The sequence below is a fragment of the Hyperoodon ampullatus genome (assembly GCF_949752795.1).
Source record: "Hyperoodon ampullatus genome assembly, chromosome: 6".
NCBI classification, from domain to species: Eukaryota; Metazoa; Chordata; class Mammalia; order Artiodactyla; family Ziphiidae; genus Hyperoodon; species Hyperoodon ampullatus.
In genome coordinates, this window is record NC_136919.1 from 86,859,658 (window position 1) to 86,880,333 (window position 20,676).

At 39.6% G+C, this 20,676-nt stretch overlaps 1 protein-coding gene across 1 annotated transcript; it reads right to left on the reverse strand.

Annotated features, from left to right (window-relative positions):
* Positions 1-19,006: 19,006 nt before the first annotated feature.
* LOC307054641 (S-adenosylmethionine decarboxylase proenzyme-like) lies at positions 19,007-20,009 on the reverse strand (the record flags this gene model as incomplete). Its single annotated transcript, XM_079706442.1, has 2 exons — positions 19,007-19,513; positions 19,872-20,009. 2 exons carry the CDS (start codon positions 20,007-20,009, stop codon positions 19,007-19,009), a joined length of 645 nt encoding a protein of 214 aa, XP_079562568.1.
* Between the last annotated feature and the right edge of the window lie 667 nt (positions 20,010-20,676).

Genomic DNA, 20,676 nt, shown 5'->3' on the forward strand with positions numbered 1-20,676 from the left:
TTCCTCAGAATTCTGAGAAGTAAAGACCTCTGTTTGCTGCATGCTTGCCCTACCAAACTTGCAGCAGCTGTGGATTCCTTCACAGGTGTGGATTCCTCTCTGTGGCTGTCGAAATCCCCCATACCTGTGCCTCAGTGGACCCCCAAAGTTTTTCCTTCTCTCAGTTTTTTTCTTAATTCTCCAGGCTGTGAATAAATTTAACTGCTCAAGAGGCAACACAAAAATCCCTTGTTAAACACCCATTTCCTGGTACATTAAGACCACAGCTGTGGACAAATGGGAAGAACCAAGCAAATATCCTTTGTATCTTATATGCCCAGCCCTCCAAAAATCTCATGCATTCATGTCTCCACACATATCCCCAGACCTTTTTGAGGTGAAGCTCCTTAACATCTATTAAGGACCCTACTCTTTCCAGGGCCATGGGTATGTCAAAAGCTCTGTGAGACCCTGAACTCCTACGTGTCTTAAGTGAGGTGACCCAGAGAAGTCTTTACTGATGCCAGATGAGAAATCTCTGTGTCTGCTCTCCACCAGGTACCTGCTCATTCATTTTGAGGCTCCAAATCAACAGTGGGTTGCTTTTAGTGATAATTCCTCCTGTGGCTGCCCACCTGAGGATTCTGGGCATGGATGCAGATAATTGTCAATTGCTGGGGCCTGTGATTACTGAGTCTAGACTCCTTGGCCCTGACATCCCAGACCTGCTTTAGCCATCCACTTGTAAGAGGCAGAGGAACTGGAATAGAGGGAGAAGGGTGTGGCCTGCATCTCAGTCACCATAACTAATGGAACAAGAAAGAAGCAGGTGCTGCTTCTAAACACATGAAAAGTGAAAAAGGAAGCTGATGGCTTAGTTTCTGCATTGGAGACATGGTGTCTTAGTCCATTTGGGCTGCTATAATGAATTACCATAGACTGAGTGCCTTGTAAACAACAAATATTTATTTCTCATGGTTCTGGAGGCTGGAAGTCCAAGATCTAGGTGCTGGCAGATTTGGTGTCCGGTGAAGGCCCGCTTTCATTAATGACTGTCTTCTCACTGCAACCTCACATGGTGAAGGGATGAGCTAGCTCCCTGGGGCCCTTTTATAAGAGCACTAATCCCGATCAGGAGGGCTCCAACCTCATGACCTAATCATCTTCCAAAGGCCCCACCTCCTAATACCATCACTTTGGGGGTTAGGATTTCAACATATGAATTCTGGGGGGACACAGACATTCAGAGAACATGATAATCCTGGCAGTTACTATATGTGGTCAAATGAATGTTTGGTCCACTGACCCAAACAGTTCCATAGGCAAGGACTAGAAGCTTGCTGCAAAAGGCAGGTTGTGGGTGCCACTGGGTGGGCATGCCTGGGCTTGGGATTTGAAAGCAGATGCTGGTCTTTTTTCAATAACAAGATACAGTAACTGTGAATTAGTAAAATATGAACCATTGAATATCTGGCTCTGACTATATGGATTAGCCACTACTTTTCCCATGGGGCAGAGAAACTTAGAGAAAGAGAGGGGACAGGAGAGCACCAAGTATTTACCATAATACTCGTGGTATTTGTGCAGAATGCCAGATAGAGAGGCGTGAGTAGTGTATCAGTCAGGTTCAGCAAAAAAAGAGAACCAGTAGAGTGTGTGTGTGTGTGTGTGTATAAAATGATATTTATTGCAATGTATGGGCTCATGTAATTGTGGGGACTGGTGAGGCAAGTTTGAAATCTCTAGGGCGGTCCATCAGGAAGGGAAGGCTGGAAACTCTGGGGCAGGAGCTGATGTTGCAGTCCACGGGGGAATTTTTTCCTTACTCAGGGAAACCTCAGTTCTGCTCTTCAGGCCTTCCAACTGCTTGGATCAGTCGCATCCAGATTATCCTGTCCAAAGGATAATCTCCTTTACTTAAAGCTAACCGATTATAGTTATTAGTCACATCTACAAAATATCTTTGCAGCAACACTTAGATTAGTGTTTGAATAGGTACTAGAGTTGAGCCAATTTGACACATAAAAATTAAGGAGAATTGTCTGCCTTTTTCCAGCGGCTGGGCAGATGTTCAGGGAAAGGTGTTTCAGAGAGTGGGAGCACCATATGCAAAGAGGAATTGGAAGAAACTTAGAGTGAAGGAAAAGAAGGTTACAAAGGCAGATGAAAAAGTAGGCAGAGGCAAAATCATAAGTACCATTCTGTTTTAGAACGAGACAGTTTGGATTTTATCCAGATAGAGGAGTCTTGAGATTCTAAGGTAGCGAAGGATATGACAAGATACGTCATAGAAAGATATGTTGTAGAAAGATCAGACAGGTGACCACATAAAGGGCCTGGACGAGCAAAACTGGAGACAAGAAGGCTGGCCAAGAGATAGTGGACAGAATCCTGGTTGGAAATGTGTTTTGGGGTAAAGTTTGAGAGCAGGGCATAAATTCACCATAATTTAAAATATTTAAGAAGTAGAATTTACAACACCTGGTCAGGATTGAAATGGAGTTGAGAGAGAAGTCCAGCTGCTTTGTCTGGGCAACAGGGTTTTTGGCCATTCATTTGCTGAAAGAGTGAATTGAGAAGGAGATACAATTTGGTGCCTCTGCTGACATGTAGTGTGTGTCATGGGTTTGGTATCAGAAGGTGTCTGTGAACATCCATATGTTGATAGGCAATTCTGGAGTCTTGGAGAGATGCCTGAGCTAAAAATAAAATTTTGTGATCTTTTGTTGGATATTTACTGGAGAGTTATGCAAATAGAAAAAGATTATTTAGGAAGTCTGTGAGCAAGAGAAAACCCCAAAGAGAATAGGAAAAGAGGAAATAAGAGAGAAGAGAAGAGGGACAAGGAGAGAATCCTCGGGGACACTTAACATTTAATAGACCAAACAGGAAGAGAATCTTGTGAATGATGTAAAAAGCAGATGAGGAAGCATATGCTCTTCCAACCACTCCCTAAACAGTGATTTTCAATAAAGTATTGCCTTTGGTCCTCTTCTATTCTTTCACCAAAGATGTATCAAATGCCTTCTGGTGCCAGACACTATCCTGGAGATACAATGATGAACAAGTCACCCTTGTGATTTCTGCCCTTGAGTACTTTAGATCAAGATTTCATGTGTCTGTCGATGCTAGGATGGAGCAGAATCACCCCCAGATGGGAACCACTGCTCTCAGGTCTAATGGCAGGGACAGATACATAAACAATATAATTACCTCATAATATATATTATAAGAGGTTTAAAATTGGTCAAGATAATTCATTCCAAATGACAGAATCCATTCTTGCTATTTAAGCAGCAAGGGATAATGAATATTCCCAGAAAGGGATATTAGGTAACTTATGGAATCTATGGGAGACTGCCGGGAGCAACACATCCAGAAACATCACAGCCGGAAAAAAACAGCCAAGTGTACCCCTCCATATCACTCTGGTAAAGCACCACCACTGCCACTGCGTCCATTTAAGACCCAGTGTACTGGAGCCTGGATGCTAGAAGCCCTCCACAGCTACCCCAGAAAAACCTGCCACACTTTGCTTGCATGGATGCTGGATGATCTTCCCATGTGATGCTTGCTCACTTCCAAAATTTCCATAGGCATATCTGATTGGCAGAACTGAGGTTATGTACCTGGTTGTGTTTTCTTTGTTTGTTTGTTTGTTTTTGGCTGCGTTGAGTCTTTGTTGCTGTGTGCAGGCTTTCTCTAGTTGCAGCGAGCAGGGGCTACTCTTCGTTGCTGTGTGCAGGCTCTAGGGCACACACGCTTCAGTGGTTGTGGCTCGCGGGCTCAGTAGTTGTGGCTCGCAGACTCAGTATTTGTGGCTCGCGGGCTCAGTAGTTGTGGCTCACGGGCTCTAGAGTGCAGGCTTAGTAGTTGTGGCACACAGGCTTAGTTGCTCTGTGGCATGTGAGATCTTCCCGGACCAGGGATCAAACCCGTGTCCCCTTCATTGGCAGGCAGATTCTTAACCACTGCGCCACCAGGGAAGTCCCCTGGTTGTGTTTTAAGTGCAGTGAGAACCTGATGATTTTGAAGCAAGGAAATGATGAGATTTTATTCATGATTTTAAGATATCACATCACTTTCCACTTGTGACCTTTGAAATTTATGTTCAAATTCAAATTCATAAATAAATCTATTTATTCCTTAGCACAGGCTTTCTATTTCTAATTGACTTCTCCATAGCTTCTCCTGGTATCTCAATCTGTATCTCAAGTTGACTTCTCTTGAAAACCACTCCATTCTGAGAAAAGGGACCTCTCCTACACTATTGCTGAGAATGTAAATTGGTACAGCCACTATGGAAAACAGTATGGATGTTCCTATAAGAACTTAAAATAGAGTTACCATGTGATTCAGCAATCCCACTACTGGGCATATATCCGGAAAAGACAAAAACTCTAATTTGAAAAGATACATGCACCCTGTGTTCATAGCAGCACTATTTACAATAGCCAAGACAAGGAAGCAACCTAAATGTCCATCAACAGATGAATGGATAAAGAAGATGTGATACATATATACAATAGAATACTACTCAGCCATAAAAAAGAATGAAATAATGCCATTTGCAGCAACATGGATGGCCCTAGAGATTATTATGTTAAGTGAAGTCAGAAAGAGAAAGACAAATATCATATGATATCACTTATATGTAGAATCTAAAATATGATACAAATGAACTTATTATTGAAACAGACTCACAGACTTAGAAAACAAACTTATGGTTACCAAAGGGGAAGGAGGGTGGGGGAGGGATAAATTAGGAGTTTGGGATTAGCAGATATAAACTACTATACATAAAATAGATAAACAACAAGGTCCTACTGTATAGCACAGGGAACTAGATTTAATATCCTGTAATAAACCATAAGGGAAAAGAATATGAAAAAGAATATATATATATATATATATATATATATATATATATATATATATATATATATATATAACTGAGTCACTTTGCTGTTCACCAGAAATGAACACAACATTGTAAATCAACTACACTTCAGTTAAAAAACCAAAACCAACCAAACAAACAAAACATTCCATTCGTCTGGTCAAGAAAGCTTGGCAACTGTGAATGTCTTTACGCTATGTCTAATCAGCTGTACCATTCAGTTGATTCTACTATCATATTCCCTCTATCCTCACTTTAGGTTTTGGACGTTTCTCTCAGTTTATCTGAGTCTAGCCATTTGTCCCATCCAAGTTCTTTCTCTTCTTGGCTTCCTGAGTATGGAATGAAGGAACTAAAATTTATTGAAATTCTATGATATGTCAGATGCTGTGGCAGGGACTTTGCATAACTGATCTCATTTAGAAGCAGCTGGATAGTGTGAGAGGAAGAACTATAAAATCAGAGGATTCTAAGAAGCACAAGCAACTAGAGGAAAAAAATAGATCAATTAGACTTTAACAAAATTAAAGTCTTTTGTGCATCAAAGGACACTCAAGAAAGTGAGAAAGACAACCCATAGATTGGGAAAAAATACTTGCAAATCACATATGATAAAGGACTAGTAGTCAAAACATTAAAGAACCCTTACAACTCAACGGGAAAAAGACAAAACCTAATTTTAAAATGGGCAAAGTATTTGAAGACATTTCTGTAAAAAAGATATATGGGTGGTCAATAAGCACATAAAAAAGATGCTTAACAGCATTAAACATTAGGGAAATGTAAATTAAGGCTACAGTGATCTACCACTGCACACCCACTGGGATTGCTATAATAATAAAATAAAAGGAAAATTACATTTGTCAAAGAGGATGTGGGACAATTGGAACCCTTACACATTGCTTGTGTGAATGTGAAATGGTGCAACTTTTCATAATAGTATCTAAAATTTTAATCATAAAGCCATTTATGTGCCAGGCACAGTGACGGGCACTTACATGCATTATCTTATCTAGTTATTTCAGTAACCCTAGAAAGTCTGTTAAACTCAATCTTTCCCAAAGTGGGTTTTCCTCAGACTCTCAAGATGCTCTAGGTTAAAGTAAAACAAAACTGGGACACATTGCATCTTCAAAGCACTTCTGCAGAATCAAAACACAACTACCCTATTACAGGCTGAGAACTCCTGCAGTAATAAAAAAATTAACTTGGATAAACTAGTTTTTTGCAGATCATTTGGCCACTTAACACACTTATTAACAGCTTATTAATTGCATGGAACATACTTTGGGGGACATTGACTTGGAGTTGTGAGCTGTCCCACTGACAGTTTCTGCAGGGAACAAGGAATGGTCCTTTCGAGTTTTCACTACCAGCCTACGTGAGCATGCCTGCATCTGATAGAGTTAGTTTAAGAAAAGGTAATCAAAATAAACAAGTCATTATTTGATGTTATAGAAAGTAATCAAAATAAACAATTCATTATTTGAGTGTGTGTTTGTGTGTGCATGCACGTGCATATGTGTTTTCATATAGGAAGTAGCAGTATTTTTGAAAGTTTGTTTTGTGCTTTGCCTAATTCTTGACTGTTTACTCTCAAGCTTAATATATTATCAAACGAGTGACTGTAAAGTAAACATAAATGTAAAACCATGTGCAGCGTATCAACAGTTAAGGTTCTTATTGGAATGGAGAAACAAGGGAATGGCATTTGGTGTCTGAGCTTCAGTTAAACAAGATTTAAAGCTGATACAATGCAAATGGTTGTGGCAGTAGAAATCCATATTGGTGCTTATGTGGGCTCGGGTACCAGAACTCCATGTGATTAGATGCAGGACCAAAAGGACAGTTTAAACTAAGATTTCCAAGCTCAATTTGGAAAGGTCCTTGAATTTTTATTAAAAAGCCGAGCTTTATATGAATACAGCAGAAGCATTTTCTGGGAAACATGGATGGCTAACTATTTGCTGAGTGATAGCAAGTGACCCTAATTGGCCCTGTTTAGAAGAGAGTCATAATTTATTTGTAAGCCGGTGAACATGGTCTGTCAAAGGATCATTTTCTGCTTTGTGAATTTATTTATATAAGAAGTCTTAGAAAGATATAAAACTTAAATCACATTTGATGAATTTTTTTATTAAAAAGATTAAAATTACATGAATTTAAGACTTTTCTTAAAAACTGGCTTCTACAATTGTCCTGTGCTCCATGTACCTATTAACTTATGGGGGCATAAGAACATTTAAAAATTCATTTGGATTTTTTTTTTTTTTGATTTAACGTCGAGTTTTAGTGCACCAAGGAGAAGGAAGAAAACATCTACCTAAGAGAATATTACTAAGTCAATTTAATGTATAGGGGAAAAAATTTATCATAGGTTTTATAGGATTTGAGTTGTATTTTGTGTTTTCACAGCTGACAGTGGAGATGTTTAGATTGAAATATAATCACAATGAAACCTTTTTAATTCTTACTTATAAAGTTACCAAATTTGTAGGTCCTATTCCCTTCCAAAAAGCTTTTAACCAGTAAGAAGCTACAGTAAAAGTCTCAAGTTATACATAATGCCTTTTTAACAGAAATGCTGGTTTTGCAAAATGCAAGAAACTTGTAAAGATTTAAATAATGCTTATGAATTTAAAAAAATATGATAAATTGAATTTTTGTGTATCCACTTTTACTAATAAAGAGAAAAGGGGGGCATTACTGTGTTAGATTTGTGTTCACTATAAAAGTATACAGAAACATTTGCTAAGTGAACTTTCAGGGTTAACTGTACATTTTAGAAATTTAATTTGCACAATTACTCTGATTCTGAAGTATTTCATTTTTCACATAAAGTTTATTTTACTGTGATATTTTAAAATATCTTAAGAGGGATAAGTGAATGTGCCATTGGATAGTGAATCTACACCTGTACCATCTCATCATTACACATATGTTGCTATATCCCCCAATAATCAATGTAGCTTAAAAATATTCAAATAATATGGTACTTGCATTGCCCAGTTTCAACGCCACTCTTAGGAATAAGCATAATGAAGTATTTAAAATACATAATTCACAAAATTGCTAGCATCACAGCATTCTGAAAAATGCACTAGTGCCCCTATGAATTTAATTACTACAAGGAAAGAATTTTTTTTAATTAATTAATTTTTATTTTTGGCTGTTTTGGGTCTTCGTTGCTGCACATGGGCTTTCTCTAGTTGCGGCGAGTGGGGGCTACTCTTTGTTGCGGTGCACGGGCTTCTCATTGCGGTGGCTTCTCATGTTACGGAGCACGGGCTCTAGGCACGCAGGCTTCAGTAGTTGTGGCACGTAGGCTCAGTAGTTGTGGCTCACGGGCTCTAGAGCTCAGGCTCAGTAGTTGTGGCACACGGGCTTAGTTGCTCCATGGCATGTGGGATCTTCCCGGACCAGGGCTTGAACCCATGTCCCCTGCACTGGCAGACGGATTCTTAACTACTGTGCCACCAGGGAGGCCCCAGGAAGGAGTTTTTGACCCTGGGTAAAATTATGCACATGAGGGAGTTTTAGCTGGGCTGGACCAGAGGCTTAGATTTACCTATTTATGGAGAGCCATCACCCCACTAAAGTTCCTCCTTGTGACTGGACAAATAGTACCATTAATTGACAGTTAAAAAGCCACACTCACCAGTTTTATTGGGGTTCAGGATGTTCAAGGAAAAGAACTTGGGCACAACCATTACTGGGATTTAGACAAACTAGTGAATTGGAAAGGTCACGATGGAAGTCAGTTTCAGAGAATAGCAGTGGCAGAAATTCTCTGAATGTGCAGAAGGAATTGGGTGTACAGGGGCTGACTCAGAAATGAGACCTTCAAACAGGAGCAGTGATTTTGGGTACAGAGTCAGGCTGTGATCCTGAATGTACTTTGTATTCTTTCTTCCTAGACTGCCTAAGCACTTTGCTAAAAAGAGAGCTTTGTCAGTAGAAATTAAAGAATTGTGGCACTGGAGGCCCACATCAATTCTATTGAAGGTTGGTCTGTTTTCCAGAGGGCTCTGGATGGAACAGACTGGGCTGTTTCAATAGGGACTTTCATCATTTTACAATAGGATGTCCTACATGACTAGAAACTGAAAGAGAAGTAAATGCTGGAGATAATGAGACAGATGGTGAAGACTTTTGGGTGTCAAAACACTGACATTAGGTGCTCCAGGAGCTTGGGAATCAGAGCCTCTATAGGTGAGGCCCAAGCAGCACATTAGTAGTGATGTTCCTGGACTGAATAGGTAGAGGATCTCCAGGCTTCAAAGGCAAGTATGCTGAAGCAAGTACCCTCGAGGGTCTTCCCTTGACAGTTGTGTTTCTCACTGCTCTGGTGAAGGGTCTTGGTAGAACTTATTTGGGTATAGGAAGGGGTTGGGTGAGCAGTTCTTAGATGACAAATCTACTCTAGCATTCCAATTTCCCTGGGTCTTGGAGACTGTCTTCTACAACATACAAACTGAGCCCTGGCATTTCATCTTGGTTTAGTGTGGCCTACCAGGTTTCAGTTAATTAATCAAGCAAACTCTTAGGGCCACTTAGCCACTAAGTAATTATTTTGCCACTACGTAGTATGCACACTTCAGTTCTTTCAAAAATATTTTTCAAGCATCTACTGCATGTCAGAGACTCCTCTAGTCCTGGAGATACAGCCATAACCAAGACAGAGATAGTCCCTGCTCTCTCTCTTTCAGCTTGGTTCTAATGGGAAAGACAGATAGATTAAAAATAAATTTTTATTAAATTTTCAAGAATTTAAGTACTTTGTTGGAAAATAAAACTGGTAAAGAGACAGATACAGGAAGGAACGCTTTTAGGTCTGGTGGCAATAAACACAGACATTAGCTCGTATTAGTAAAAGAGTGTTTAAGAATAAAAATAAGTATAATCAGTGCCCCTTACTTTGGAGACAAACTGAAGTACTTAACGTACTTCTATTTTTGACTTCTTCCTTAGCATGGTGAGTTGTTTGGGAAATGATTCAATAGTTATTTGTAGTTCCTAAATTCTCAACAGCAGTTGCCTCCTGATATGTGTCACTATGTATTCTGAGTTGACATCTGCTATCTGAATCACCAAAATAGTGCCTTGTTTTAAAATTTATCCACTATTGGCTTATGTTTTATCTTACTCTAGGCCATGTTATCACTACATGTGACATCTCTGTATATGTGTTTGTGAAACTGGGATAAAGTTGGCAAAACTTGAGATGGAGGAAACTCTCTATGAAACATGTTTTTGCGTTGGTAGAACAGCAGGCATAAGCACGTTAGGAATAGAGGGAAGAAGGGAAATGGAGAGATATTGGAGAAATAGGATCTCACAAAGGAAAGTCAAATGCAATTTGGGAACTTAAATACCATGCCAGCAACAACCTTTGGAGTTTAGACAACTATAGACTTTTATTGTAGTTTTTGGTCTCCAGCAAATAGATTAAAATCTCCTTTAGAAATAAAGCTTTTGCTTAGTGGAGGAAAATCAGTTAATGTTTATTGATGGTGATTTTGATGATAGTACTCATGATGACATTCTATTTGAGGAATGTTTCTCAAATGGGACTTGATTCGGCAAACTTATACACTGATAAGGAGATGGACGCTCTGACACTTAGATATTGATGTATGAAGAAGAGAAATCATTGATATGGCTAAGTAATTGTGAAGCATAGTATACGAGTCTCCAGAGTTTTGTGGAATTAAATAAAGAAAATCATAGTACAGATTATCCTCTGTTGAGCAATATAGATATGTGTACACCTAAAGTTGGATAGCTATCAGAGCATCAGAGCAGTTCCTAAAATGCTTTGTTAATGATTGTTTTTAAGAATTCAAATAAATATTAAGCTTTTTAATTATCCTACCAATTCCCATTCCCTCTTCCCTCTGTGACCAAAAGATGAACCAGTCCCAGGGGAGCCTCAGCAGATAAAGATAGGATTTTTTTGTGTGTGTGTGTGTCTTTCTGTCCCTGCTTTTTCAGTCCATTCCAGGCCACCCAGATCCTTACTGGCTATTTCATAATAAGAAAGCCTATTGATCGTTCATACGTCCTTGATAAAGGGCTGGTATAGTTTGGACAAGTGAGCTGAGACTCACCCTGACGGGTCTGAACCTACAGCCACTGTCCTTTTTATTCCAAAACACCGACCCCTGGAGAAAGGGTTAGGAGAACTTTCAAGCCTGGTCAGCCTAGGGTTGGGCTGTGTATGGAAGCGAGGACACGAGCCTGGGAGTTAGGCAGTGCAGGTACTCGTTCTACCTGGTACTCAGCCTACCTGGTCTGTCTTTGTGAAACATACTAGGTGTGTTTCCTCACCAGATGACTTCATGGGCCCCTTCAAAAGCTCACATCCTGAAATTCCTCTCTGTGACACTCAGAGGCCAAACAAATGATTTGACCGTTTTCCAACCTCCTCTCCAAAGTATCTTGTAATATTAAAGCAGAGTATTTTGATTGTCTTATATTGGGATCTGCTAATGAAGTTGGAGGAGAACATATTATTGTTTTTCAACTCTCTTAAATGGATGTGCTGTTTTTTATATCTTCTCCCTTTTCCATCTGTTTTTCTGGTTTTCTGTTGGTTTGGGGCCATATATACGTGGGCAGTATGGGCGAGCATTTCTGCAGAAGCACCACAGGCCCACTGTGCTTTAGCAGACTTTATTCTTGTTTGTTTCATGAGGGTTTGTAAAGATTGGGACTTTTCCGACAGCGCATACTTAAGGGCACCTACTATGTACTGGTTCTGCTTTAGTTTCTAGGAATTGCGAGAAATCTGCACATAGAGAGCCATGTGTATCTACATATTAAAACTATTATACCTATTTCCCTGTATCCTTTTGGGACTAAGAAGTTGATGCAAACCAGCACTATGAATGAACTTGATTATATTTAGGAGAATAATTTCTCACTTCTTGGGTCTTTGCTACAAATTTTAACAATGAATAGCTGTTTTCAGAACTAAAAGTTTGGCAGTCCACCAACAAGATGTAAAATGAAGAAAAACCAAAGACACCTCTATCGTTTTGAAGTACATGGAGCTATTTTTCAGAAGCCAGCTTCATTGGCAGAGCAAGTCCGTTAATAACCCTGCAGCACTCCCCTTGTTGGAATAACACAAATTAGCATTTAACCCAGGAGGAAGAACGCATGAAGTTATTTAACATTTACATAAAATTATGGAGTAAACTCCAAACAGGTCGCCTCTGAAATGTATAATTACACTCAGCAGTCCTGTCAGCATACATGGAAACAATTTTACTTCCAATCATCATCTGCTTTTATTCACTCAGGAATGTATCATTAAAATTTCCACAGAACAATGAACCTTAATAGGTGCTAATGCAATTGTGAATTATGGTAATTGTTACCTAAATTAATCTCTGTACTTTCCATTCCTTATTGCCTTATGCATAAGGAGTGTGAAAAAGATAATGTTGAAACTGACATTTGTATAAATGGTGTAAAAGATTTGTCTTACTTGATAAAAATTTCAGGAGAACTTGCTATTTTTTAAAGTAGTTTACTTGGAAAAAATGTTAGAATTGCTGCAAGTACACTTTATGTAATCTTTTATTGATGAAATTTGTGATGGACAAAGGCTGTTGACTTGTTTAGGTCGTCTTGGTGAATATACACTCACTAAGATACTCAAATGGCAAATGTGTGCCCCTGTGTCTATATTGCCAGGACAGAGCTACATTCACACCCATATTTGTATGGGGTCACCATTTGTGTGTTTACCTTCACTTATTTATGTAAAGTACATACAACTTGCTTGGTGTAATGAAGCCCATTGCTATGGACTGAGTCGTGTTCCCTGCCTCCAAATTTATATGTTGAAATCCTAACCCCCCCAGTACCTCAGAATGTGACTGTATTTGGAGATGGGGTCTTTCAATAAGTAATTAAATTAAAATGATATCATTAGGGTGGTCCCTAATCCAGTATGACTTGTGTCCTTATAAGAGGGGGAGATTAGGACACAGACACCCACAGAGGGGAGACCACGTGAAGACAGAGGGAGAAGACGGCCATCTGCAAATCAAGGAGAGAGGCCTCATAAGAAACCAACCATGCTGACACCTTGATCTCAGACTTCTAGCCCCTAGAATTGTGAGAAAATAAATTTCTCACAATTGTTGTTTAAGCCACCCAGTTGGTGGTATTTTGTTATGGCAGCCCTAGCAAATGAATGTATCTACCTAGATTGGATGTAAAGAAATGTGGGTCAAATATATTCCAATCTGAAAAAAAAGGAAATACAGGTTTTTGTCCTGTCTCTGTCACTCCTGAGTTACATTTGACCTTGGGTATATCACTTAATCTTCCCATTTGTAATGAGGTCTAGATTTTGTATGTTTGTTTATATCAGACTGCCCAGCATCAGATCCTTTTTTTCTACTAACAGCACCCTGGGTTTTCTCCAAGAGAATACTTGCCCTTTGTTCTCAGTCCCCACAGTTTGTGTGAGGCTGGTCTAATGCCCTTGCTCTAGATGTGGGCATGTTACTCGAGTCTGGCCAATCATTATGTTCCATGCCCTCTGCTTGCAATGATGGGCTCAAGTATGGGACATAGGACAGAGACCTGGACAATGAGATTCGATTTCAGGACTTAATTTGGAAGTGTTGAGCAATTAAGCTCTCCGTTTGTTGAAGCTTCTGAGCTATGGGAGGTGAGTGCCCAGAGCTTGCTATAGCTCTGGCAGCCATAGTGAAAGGCCAGGCTAAGAAGGATGCTCACATGAAGGGAGCCAAACCACAAGATAGAGAACTAGTACTAAGGATCCTTCGTGAGCCCTCATCTGGGCTTGCCTGAAGCTAATGATCCCTGGGACCCTGTCCTTTTATTAATAAGCCAGTAAGTCTCTCCACTGTTTCTTCAACCTTAAGGCAGCCTGCCTTGCATTTCTATTATTGCTACCAAGAGTCATGAGTAATACAGTGGCTTAATGTTTTGTCTTCCTCTGCAGAATGAGTGTGCTCTTCTAATGGAAATGATTTTTTCCCCAAATTAACTATTACATAGAACACTGAGACTTCGCTGGCATGTATGTGAAAGGAGGCAGCAGCAAGGGTGGGAAGGAAAATCCGACCCATTTGATATTCCGCTGATCCCTTTCTTCTGTGTGGAAACCTTTGGGTTAGATGATCCAGACTCCTGCCAATACTTAAAATCATTAAATCTTATATACTTGGGAATACTTGTAGGTCTGAGTGTGCAGGAACTCTGGGGGCAAAGTGGAGAGCAGGGTGAGGGGAAAATGCACTAACAGGTAAAGAAAGCATCGTCAGAGGTCACAGGCAGACATTTGTCCTCCAAGGGCTGTGAAGTCACTAAATGGCCGGAGGCAACGGCTGCTTGTAAAGCGGTAGTTGATTTTGCTATCCATCTCTGGCAAGGCTCCAGGCTGTCACACACAAGCTGAATAATCGACTTTAGAATGCTTATGGGCAGAGGTGTACTTGGCCTGAGAATAGTAAGAGAATTTAAAAAGCAATATCATTGGTGCCACCAGAAATCCTCCAGATCGGTGAAAAGCCCACTAGGTTGAAGTGGAATGCGTCATAATTAGTGATATTTTATTTTATAGAAAATGCTTTATTGAGCCAAGCCTGGGATGAGCTTTGCCATTTATAAGTCTTTAGAACAGTGCTTATTAACCAAATCTGAAGAAGACTTTGAAAAATGCATATAGAATGTGTGATCAGTTTTGAGGGTTCTACTTTCACAGCCCATTTCCCTACTGGACCCCAATAAAAGGGCTCCTGCTCTAGACAGATGTGTTAAACCCATGTTTGTTGATTTTTTTCCCAAATGTTCATAGCAGCTTTATTCATATTTTCCCAAAATTGGAAACAAAATGTTCATTAACAGGAGAATAGCCAGACAAATTGTGGTACATTGATACAATGGAATACTACTCAGCAATAAAAAGAAATACATGGTTCAACCTCTCAAAACTTTATACTAATGAAAGCATTAAGTGATTCAATTTAGTTTCAGAGCTGGGGAGGAAGGAAATGCTAGTCTGTGGTGAAAAAATATGGATAGTAGTTAAACTGCCAACTAAAGTAGCGGTAGTGCTTCGTTGCTTAGGTAGGAGTATAAGGGAACCTTTCTTTGTTCTGATATGGCTGTGGGCTAAAAGTATCCATTTTCAAAATTGTAGTTAAGATTTGTGTATTTCAATTTTATAAATCTTACCTAATAAGAGGTGTGTACAGCGGACAGATGAATGTGCCAAAGCAGAATTGAGGACTGTTGAAGCTAGGGTGTGAAGGTTCATGGTACTATTTTTTTTAATATACATCCAATTAAGATGTTTAATTACAAATCTTGACCTATTTTTATGGGCACCTAGCTCACATATCCAACAGCATATTGGACATCTCTTGACACTGCCAGTGGTTTTCTTCCAATCTTAGTCACATAACAGACCTCTATGACCCTGCCTCAATTTCATCCTAGGTTTCTGGTTTGAGCAACTCAGGAAAATTCTGGATTGCAAGAAGTAGTCTGAAGAGGGTTCAGTTTGGGGGTAAGAATTGACACTTGTTAATTCTTGTAAAGGATCTTGTAAAGGACTAACAAAGTGGACCCTAAGGAGCAAACGCAAGTGGGAAAAAAACTAGAAAAGTAAAACAAACTGATGGTGATCAACAGTGGACATGCTTGCAGTGAACTCAGTTACAAAGTCTCTGAAGGTAGGAATGGGTGGATGGAATCCAAAGGACCAATACTTCTTCCATTATGACAAAAAGAGAAGGGTAGATAGGAATGTAAAGTTTGAAGGTGGGTAGCCAGGAAATGGTGAGTTATCTGGCTAGGACAATAAAAGCCTTTTATCTTTCATAGTGTGATACCACATTTACCATATTTTTCAGATTATGTCCCTGAATCTGATTAACACCAAGTGCCTGCCAAATTCAGTTACCAGTTCATGTAAGAGAATCTGGTGCTGTAGGTATTGCACACATATGTAACAACCTGCTCTTCTACGATCAACCCTTTTCAACTCAGATTTTGGACAATATTATGATAAGCTTATTCTGAGGAAGATCCAAATAAACATTTTTATAAGATTCCAGTTCTTAGCTTATTGTAGATGAAGAACTGAAATTTTGCCAGATGATGAGATATGTACCTGCATGGCACAATGATGAAAAGCTTATAACTCTGTTCTAGTTAATAGAAATAACCATGAGTTAAACTCTGCCCCCACCCCACCATCAAGAGGCTCTTTCATAATAAATGTTGGACTATTCCACCTTCAGACTTTTCACTCTTCTAGCTCCAAACTCTAGCATTCTTTTTTTTTTTTTTTTTTTTTTTTTGCAGTACGCGGGCCTCTCACTGTTGTGGCCTCTCCCGTTGCGGAGCACAGGCTCCAGACATGCAGGCTCAGCGGCCATGGCTCACGGGCCCAGCTGCTCCGCGGCATGTGGGGTCTTCCCGGACCGGGGCACGAACCCATGTCCCCTGCATCGGCAGGCGGACTCTCAACCACTGCGCCACCAGGGAAGCCCCAAACTCTAGCACTCTTATTCTTACTACTTACACCCTTTCTACTCTTTGATATCCTCGTATATAGCCCAGATGATTTCCTTTGAGCTTCAGGTATGAAGCCACTGACAAAAAAAAAAGTTTAAATCTGTTCTCCCAGGAGCTTAAAGATCATATCTTTATGACAACTCCTATAAATCTTTAAAAGATGATCATTAAATATTGATTTACTCAATTAATTATAAAAACTTTAGAGGTCTAGTATTTGGTCATGTATACTATTTAAAAAAATACATCAACAGAAAACTTTCTGAATGTCACTAGACAATGAATTAAGCAAACCTTTATTGAAGCTTAAATTGTGGTACAGAAATACATTTCAATTGATTTAAGTCCAACACCATGAAGAGAGAAATTATGGCACCAAAATTTTCCCTCCTCTATCATACACACTAGGATTAATTTAGATTACTATTCAATCTGTAGTTTTCATTTTTCTAGGCTTTGTTCCATACAAATTTGTGCAGTTTTTCAACATTAAATAGAAATCTTAAATCTATTGTGGGGGGTGGAAATCAGACCTCAAGCCAATAAATGTTCATCAAATCTACTGGGACACTGTTCAAGAACAAAATCCACTTTGAGCATTTGTCCTCATAATAGCACCAAAACATAAGGTACTGTGTGCTAATTACAGAATCAGACTGATCCATTGATTGAAAGCTTCTTCAGTGAAGCTTTGAATCAACAACATGTTTAAAAGTCAAAAGTGTTCCAACCACTTGATTTCAAACCAAGTAGAATTTATGTTTAGAAACACTAAAAAAAAAAAAAGTGTTTCATTTATAAATACAGAAGGAACAAAAACATCACTGCATCAATCCAGAAAGAATCAAAAATTGTTTGAGGACAAGAAGAAATACAATATTGTGTGAACTTTGCTCATTTATCAGCTGCTGAAATGTCCATATTAGCAAATACAGCTAAAAGGCTAAAAACTCTTTTAAGCCTGTATTTCTAGTCATTTCCCATTGACCATTTTGGAATTTTGTGTGTTATGGTTTATGGATAGCACTCTGCTTCACTGTGTAGTATGTCTGAATAACCTGAACAGTTCTCATTCATCACTTGATGTTACTCCATATGGAGAAAGAAACACCAGTAAGAGGAACTGTCAGAGCACTATCACATGCATCACAAAGTCACAGAACTTTTTAAGTCACAAGATGGCAAAGACATCAGTTTTGCTTTGAACCAAAGTTTATGGCATATTATTAATAGAAATTAGTGGAAATGGCTACAAAAGTAAAAGTTAAGGTGAATCATCTGAGCTAACTTGACTTGTTGAATCCAATACAACCTTTATCTTAAATCTCCTTGCTAACAAATTTAGTGATAATTCTTGTATACTACTACTTAGCAAGTTAATAAAGGCATGGTACTCATGAGAAGCTAATCTCATTTAATGGGGGGCACAGAATGGCATACAGTTTCCATACAGTTCTGCCAGTATTCCCTAGGATCAATCTACACCTTTGCTAATCAACACCAGCTTATTCCAAAAGAGCTCATGGTAATGAAAAATGCCAAACTCCCTTGACCTTAAAAGAAAATTAAGCCCAGGGTCCATCCCCTATCCCCCCTCTGGGGTATAAGGTTAGTGTAAACCCACAGTGTAACAGTGTATTGCTTTATGGAGGGGGTGTGGTTGGGAGGGAGACACCATGGTGAGGAATGAATCAATTAAAGTCATACAAGTGTAGGAAGCAGTGAGATAGTAATACACGAAATGGATAACTGCAGTCATTTTCGTAGAGGACTCGACTCGTGGAAGAACTTTGATTGGTGCTGCAAAAACATCTGTATGAAGTAGAAATTGTTTTCAATAACATTAGTAGAGAATATGTTCTAGTAAGTGGAGGTAACTGGATGCAAAATCCTGGTAGCAATTGAATAGAACAGTCCCAGATGGCTAGGCTGAGGCCAACACCTAATGAGGACGAAAGACTTGTCTGTGGGGAATTTTGGATGATACCTGGAGAAATATTACACTGTGCATAAACCAGATTGAATTGCTTTCACAAGTGTTGTAAAGTTTCATATAGTGAAAGGTTTTTTCTACATGCACTTCAATTTCACAGCAAGAGTGGCATAGGATACCTAAACACAGAAGAGAGCATTCATGCAAGATATCTAACTCCTTGATATAATAATGTATACAATTCAAAATGATTGGGCTTCCCTGGTGGCGCAGTGGTTGAGAGTACGCCTGCCGATGCGGGGGACACGGGTTCGTGCCCCGGTCCGGGAGGATCCCACATGCCGCAGAGCGGCTGGGCGCGTGCGCCATGGCTGCTGAGCCTGCGCGTCCGGATCCTGAGCGTTCGGAGCCTGCGCTCCGCAACAGGAGAGGCCGCAACAGTGAGAGGCCTGCGTACCACAAAAAAAAAAAAAAATGATTACACTGTCATTACATCTAGGGCTTTCTGCAACTACAAGGGGGTGGTTATGGAAAGCATGGCCCTTGGTATCAATATCTAAAAAGCAGCCACCACCTTCTTCTATGTGTGTTCTCTTTTTGCGTTTTTTTGTCATTTTTCTTAATCAACTCTGCTGTTGTTGATGCTTCTTAGCAAAACTGGTAAAAACAAAATTGTAATCACTGAATAGAGCGCTCTGGCAATCAAGACCTTTAAAACTTTCAGTCTTCTGGGGCAAAGAAAGCACTGTGTGACATTTAGAACTCTGATTTGCAAACAAGGTGGTCACAAATTTTCCTGGCTTGAAGACTTCCACAACTTTCCTGATCAGGTCATTATAGGAGGTCTGACTTAAATTTGTTTCAAAGCTAACACAAGAAAATTCTGGTTCTGGAGTGATGTGGATAGTCCAGTAAGTTCCATCTGATTTCATTCCATTCATTGAATACCCACAAGGATCGAACAGTGTGGCATCAATGACAGAACCTGGTATCAGATCACAAATTCTACTCTCATGAGTGACATCCTTTGCAGTAATACCATATTTCATGTAGCACTGGTCCATAACTGCTGGGTCAAGCTCACTCATCAGAATTTCCAGGGTTTGATCTGGCTGATTGATTACTCGACTCTGGGAAATCCAAAGTATACAAGTACGGACAATCAGAATTCATGCATCCCATAAAATATGCAGCTCTATTTGGGAAAATTGCATTAAGAAACTCTATTTCTTCCTGGGAACTCCCGTGTGGGTACCCTTGGTGAGAAGGTTTCATGAAATTCTTACGAAAATAAAAGAAGCTTTGAATTGAGTCAAACCCATTGTAATCCCTAGCAAGTTTCAACAGGGGAACCGGTGCTTTCAGCAAGAGGGTGGTACCACGTGTCTTCAAAATGAAACGTCTCTTGGAGGCAAACATGATACTCTCACTGAGTACATAAGCTTCCTGCTTGTCAGTTTTTGTCACACTTATGACTGAACATTGCACATCCTTCAGAAGTATGTCCCACTTGTATCTTGGGATGGTGTGAAGATGCCCAGATCCTTGGTTTGCGTCAGGTTGCTGCCAGGAGAACAAAACCTCCAGCAGCTTCTCGGTCCCTTCGAAAAAATGTGCAGCTTCCATCATCGTGAGACTAGCGAACAACCAAAAACCACAGAAAATCAAGTAAATTAAATCTCTTCTCCCAACGCTGCCACCGCCGCTGCGGATTGTTCCAGCTGTGTTACTAAAGTTCAGATTCCTTTTTTGCTATAATTTTTATATTAACTTTTTTTAAAAGAAAAAGGATTAGTAAAATTATCCCGGCTTTTTTTTTTTTTTTTTTTTTTTTTTGGTGAGCGAAAGTTGAACGTGAGTCTGTTGGAAATAGAGGCTGATGCAGCTCAGTCTCTGTAGTCTGCTGTTTCTCCATTAGAGAGAGTAGAGCGAGCGCTCGCTAAGTTGCTGGCCATACTGTGGGAGCCTGCTGATTTGTTTTTTAAGCTATTTGGATTTTCTGAACCCAGATTCTTTAAATTGTAATTTATGCAACACTAATTCATTTCTTCAACTACCTTTAATTTCTTTTATTTTGGGGGTTGCTTTTATTCACCTCTGCGTGTAATCTAAAGGAGTTCCTTGTTAATTTAACAAGTGTTTTGGGAGGGGTGCATGCCGTGTACCAGAAACTGTGGTAGAGGCTGGGGATATAATGAGAGTAAAGACAGGGAGGCCAAATCCCCCTGGAATTGATGGGCTCCTGGGAGAACACAGGCCTCAGGTAATATTGAATCAGCAGAATCTAATCTTG